General features: G+C 41.3%; 1 protein-coding gene across 1 annotated transcript in view; it reads left to right on the forward strand.

The window, feature by feature from the left end:
- The window catches only part of relt (RELT TNF receptor), a 30478-nt gene that overhangs the window by 16141 nt on the left and 8337 nt on the right, over positions 1 to 6000 (forward strand). The window contains exons 5-7 of the mRNA XM_046074885.1: positions 354 to 406; positions 541 to 795; positions 5308 to 5388. Coding sequence (XP_045930841.1) covers positions 354 to 406; positions 541 to 795; positions 5308 to 5388 — 389 coding nt within the window. The remainder of the gene's footprint in view (positions 1 to 353; positions 407 to 540; positions 796 to 5307; positions 5389 to 6000) is intronic.

Here is a 6000-nt window from a genome sequence, read left to right on the forward strand (position 1 = left end):
CATTCATCCACAGTTCAGTGAAACAGTAGGCTTGACATTTAATGTGCTTTGCTCTAACATGTACCTCGTAAACTTTTATTTGTTCTAAATTATGTCCTGTCATTTTGTCTGTGTCGAGAAAACAAGAAAACACCCACACACACGCATACACACACAAAACACACACACACACACACACGCACACACATACAGTACGTCATTCACCACAATGGGCAGGAAACATCAAGCAAAATATGCCACAGGCTAAAACTGTTGATTCATTCTTTCATTGTAAAATAGTCTCCTACTTTTTTTCCCTCTCCGTCCATCTCTCTAATTATTCTCTTTTCTCTTCTTTCTTTTTCCATTTGCAGGTTTCACTCTACTACCACAGGGGAAGGTTCCACCCAAAGTCCCTGTGTGAGAAGTAAGCATGATCCTGCAGTGCATGTCTAAACATGTGTTTAACTTCACATGCTGCTCGTCCATCATCCAATTATGGAGATTCAGCCAACGTCCTGCTCTTTTTTCTCTGTTTTGTCTTCTTCTACTTTCTCTCAGCGTCTTTGCATGTCAGAACGGTCCGTACAGTGGGTAAAGGTCCAACCAGCGGTGCAGGAGGGCTGGTCAATGGCACGGTGGTACGCAGCGCTGAGGAGAAGACGGCAGAGTATGCCGTGTTCGCTTTGGTGCCCATCTTCTGCGTCATGGGCCTGCTGGGTATCCTCATCTGCAACATCCTAAAGAAGAAGGGATACCGCTGCTCTGCTGACAAGGAGGGTGGGGATGAAGAAACTGCCACACCACAGAAAGAAGGTGAGGGTGATGAAATGACAGAAATTGTGAAAAAAGACTCAGGTTTTAGAACAATAGTCAAGACAGAATTTTAAAGGAGAAGAAAAGTTGGAAAAACATTGAAAGTGGCAGGGTGAGTGACCAGTGAAACTATTTATGTTCAGGTTGTTGTCGTGTTCGCCCATAAAGATGCCAAATAAACACGCGCGTACAAGATGTGGTGAAGTGTTGTCAGGAGTCAGGGCAAAGCTAAGCCAAGCCCAAAGGGCGGCCACAGTCTATGTATCTGTGTGATGTTACTGCACACAAGCCTACATAGGAGTCTTTTTTAAAATCTCTTTGAACTTTGACCTTGCAGGGGTCCTTACATGTCACGCATGGGAGAAAAAAAGCTTTCCCAGTGACTTGCACTACTGACATTAAATAGAAACTGTTCTGGGTAAACACAGAATGAAGTATAGAGAGAGGGATCGGGGTGGTATTAACTAAAATCATTAATCAATCAATGGAAAACTTAAGAGAATTTAGAGAGACAAAGACAGAGAGACAAAGACATAGAGGGATAAAGCAATAAAACAAGTGTTGAGTTATCACACCTGATCTCTGTGCTATGTCTCAGAGTAACATGAGTGCTCTTGATTCCTGTCCTTTTCATGGTATATAGTCCTATTGTCCTGTATGACTCTTCACATACCTGGAGTACTTTAGTCTTTGACCCAAATGGAATTAATTTTTTTCTCTTTGAGTCTGTGAGGCAGATTCATATACGGTTGCACAAACTCAACATGTGGGTTCAGAGAGTGTTCTTTCAATGTAGCAAACATTGATTGCAAACTTGCTGTTGTGTTCCCTTGGTTGCCTAAGTGCAAAAAGTGGACATAGATTAAAAGTAATCGTTTTGGCTATTGGGAAATACGCTTATTTGCGTCCTTGCAAAGAGTTAGATGAGAAGATTAATGCCATTTTCATATCGGTTCATTACATATGCAGCTCCTGCCAGCAAGCAATTAGCTTAGCTTAGCACAAAGATTAGACACAGGGGGAAACAGGTGGCATCAAGTTCACTAATTAAATTGTAGTTTTAAACAAACAAGATGTAGCATTTTAACTAGTCAGCTTTAGGGGTGCTGCTAGCTGGATTTTGTAACTGTTGCACAGAGCCAAGCTAGCTCTGTTTCCCCTGTTTACAGTCTTTATGCTAAGCTAAGTTAACCACCTGCTGGCTGTAACCTCATATTTAACTAACAGATATGAAAGTGGCATCAATTTCCTCATCTTACTCTTGGCAAGATAGCAAAAAGGCGTATTTCTCTCAACTGTATTGACTTGGAGGCTGCATAAAGAGCTCAAATAACTGATCTGAATTGTAATTTTTATTTATTTCCTATTTTGTACTATTTTGCTATTCTTTTTTGTGCCTGTTTATCTGTGCAGTCACTGTCATTTAGTGTGTAAGCATAAACAGATTAAACTCTAAGCTGGCACTCACCTGATGGTATGAGGCTCAAAGGAAAGCTGAGTGACGTAGCCACGTAGACATAGTGTCAAGCATCAGGAGCGTCAGAGCACAGCTGCTGCCTCATCTGTCAGCACGTCACACGTCAAGAAACCGTTTACATTTGCACAACACCTGCTGCTTTGGATAACTTACTGCATCTGTCAATAGGATTAAAATGTTGAATTGAGTAGCGACGATATTCACAGACGCAAAAATCAAATGATGATGACTGTATTTCAGTCACTAATAGTAAAATAACTTCATAAGTCAAAAAGCACATAATTACTCAGACCACATTACATGTTAAAATTACAAAATGGTCAACTGCACGCAATGTGGTTGGGTTGCAAAGGAATTTAACAATATAAATTTAAGTACTGCAAGAAACAGTTACACCGGTAAATTACACCATTGTTTGCATTGTGCAGCAAACAACCCCTAAAACATGCCCTGAGCTCCCTATGATATTTGATATATGATTGGTTGGCTGAATGTGCTTCTTCGTTACGCTGCCTACTCATACAGTTACACATGTTCAAACTTTAAGGTTTCTTGATACAATGAACTGTTTGAGGAGTAAAAGACCCAAGAGATTTCACGCTAAGTATTATTGGTGCATTTGTTTTATTAGCAGAAAATCTAGCCTAAAAATGAAATGGATTGCAAAAGGTCAAAAAACTTCTTAAACATTACATATCTGCGTAAATGTTTGAAACAAAGCCCGTGTGAAGATGCGATATCAGGCATTCATGAGGACAGACAAGGGCATAGCAACAGTCTTTCTGTCAGTGATCTCAGTCTTTTGTGTTAGCGTTGCCTTGGTCTCTTACTCTTTCCGAGGACTTTGTTGTGAAACTTAAGACACACCCAAAGGTCAACTCCTTGTACCCCTTCCATTCATCCAATTTCCCGGCTCCCTAACACCCCCTCCCCTTCTCGTCTGAACATGACACTTAACCCATCCATCTCTCCTTTCCCAGCTAGATCAATAATTCAATCCGGTCCTCACTCTCTCCTCTCCTTCTCTGTCTTCTCTCCTTGTTCCTCCCCGGGTTGTACCTCTTCTTTTCCTCCTCCTTTCTTCAATCTCTTTTTTTGGTCCTGCTTTGTCAGTTTCAAGGGTGTGCCAAATTTATCATTTGAAAAAACTGGAATCAGTTATTTACATCAGTGAATTATGAATTATGCAGATGACAGTGACGTATTTGTGAGCTTTCAATTTACTTTTCATCACTTTTGATAAGCTGAAGGCACAAATTCAACCTTCATGTAAAGATAACAGAAAGATAATATGAATATGTTGACCTTTTCCAAATCAAATGTAGTGTTGTCTGTTGGAAGCACCTTGTGCACCTCATTGCCTCCTTCACTCTTTGCTCCCCTCACTCTCTCCTCCTGTACAGCTTTGAAGACAGATGATGCAGTGGTGCAGTGATAAGCTATAAGTCTGCATGTGTGAGTGAGACAGATACAAGAGGACAAGAGAGGGGAGCATAACCCAAATGAAGTTAGTAAAGACTGAAGAAATTGGGTAATATAAAAAAGTAAAGTGGGAAATTAAGAATGAAAAATTATCAGGGGGCAATTGGGGGATCTTTGGATGCTGCAGGGGAAAACTTTATCTCTCCTCCTTTTCCCCTCTCTTGTTGTTACGTAACTATCCTTGGTGCAGTGAGTTGTCTGTCTCTCTGTTCTCAGTATTCCTGACTGTTTAGAGGTAAACTTCTTACTCCAGCACTTTTCTCATCATCTCCATTCACTTGGAACACCCACGGGGTCGAATTAGAGCAAGGCCAAGCTTGGCTTGGCGAGGCTAAAATCAGAGTCTGCAGAGGTAACTCTGACTATGCAGAGCTGCAGACAGAGAAACGTTTGACTTATCGCAGAGCGCAGTGACAGGAAAGCTGAAGGAGAGAAACAGAAAGGACACATGTGGGGTCGATAACGCAAGAAATGTCGTGAGCTGGAGTCGAACTGCAACTTTGTGTTGACGCAGCGTGAAGCTGTGCCTGCTCAGCCGCATGGGCAGACTGAAAGGTGGTGTTTAGTTTTTAGTGTCAGCCATGTTAGCTCCACAGAACTGCTGCTTTTGAACTTGGAGGTCATCATCAGCTGAGCTTTTGAAATTCTGAAGCTCAAACATCAAACTGAAACTCATTGGAGAACAAGGTGACTGACTGGTGCCTTAATGTGGCCGACACTGAAACATTGAACACACAGGCTGAATTTGTTGAGGGAATAAATAGAAGTGAATGAGTGTCACACTGTGAAATGGATGCCGTTATCCTCGCATAGCAATAGCCACTGTGGAGCTATTGTTATGGCCCGAGAACAGCCTGATGCTGCTTATGAAAACAGTCAAAAACAGAGTTAAGAAAACAGACAGAGACACACATAAGCACAAATGTATCTATACAGTCACCCTTTGCTCTGTAACACACAGATACACACAGTCACCTGGTATTGTGGGGCTGGTACATCAGATCTCACACACACACACACACACACACATAGAGCCCTGTGTGCTTCAACAGTGCTGAAAGGAGCGTGATCGCTGAGTGAGCTATTCTGGAGCCCCCCCACCCCGCCCTCATTGCTCTCCTCTCAGCTGCCTCACTGTGCTGTGCTATTATAGGATGGTTGGGGGGTTGCCATGGAGGCATATCTATTCTTTGCTGTTCAGTCATCCGCATCCATCCTTATCAGTCCCATCGTGCGGCGGGGCACAATGTCCCAACAGTGACATGCACTCTGTGAATTGCACCCACTCTGTCTCTGCAGCTTTGAGTGAAGTTGTTGTAATAGATATATAAAGCAAATCCATGTGTTGATAGTGTGCACGCTATATCTATATATGATAAAGTTTATCATGGAGAAACATTTCCATATATTTGATCTAGGATTGAGAAACTAATATATATATATATATATATATATATATATATATATATATATATATATATATATATATGTGTACAGTATTAGAAAATATATTTCTGTCGGTCATTTTCTCTGTCTTTTTTTGTCTGCTCTAGGTAACAGTTGTCCCTACATATCTGATGACCTGAATGAAGACACCATCAGTGTTCTGGTTCGCCTCATCACTGAGAAGAAAGGTAGGCGTTGAGCAGAAGGGATGTCACTTACTTGCTAGTGGTCAGAGCCCTTTCATCTCTTGTGGCTTTAGATGGGAACAGAGTGTCATCAAAGTACGTCACAGACACACACTCACAGCAATAAGTGAAAAGACACACAGGTTGTCTTGAAGTCTTCCCTTTAGAATAAAAACTTACTACTTTACAAGCATACTGGATACGCTAATGTATGTGTATATATATACAGTGGGGGAAAAAAGTATTTGACCCCTTGCTGATTTTGCAGGTTTGCCCACTTACAAAGAATGCGACAATCTACAATTTTAATCATATGTACATTCTAACAGTGAAACACAGAATCCAAAAGAAAATTCCAGAAAATCACATCATATGAATTTATAAAAATTGATAACCATCTGATGAGGAAAAACAAGTATATGACCCCCTACCAAACAGCAAGTATTCTGGCTCCTACAAGCCAGTTAGTCTTTCTTTAAGACACAGCCCCAATCCCAACCAATTATCTACATCAAATACACCTGTCTCACCTCGTTACCTGTATAAAAGACACCTGTCAACACCCAAACAACCAGCATCCAACATCACCACCATGGGCAAGACCAAAGAGCTTTC

The sequence above is a fragment of the Micropterus dolomieu genome, linkage group LG17 (assembly GCF_021292245.1).
Source record: "Micropterus dolomieu isolate WLL.071019.BEF.003 ecotype Adirondacks linkage group LG17, ASM2129224v1, whole genome shotgun sequence".
Taxonomy (NCBI): Eukaryota; Metazoa; Chordata; class Actinopteri; order Centrarchiformes; family Centrarchidae; genus Micropterus; species Micropterus dolomieu.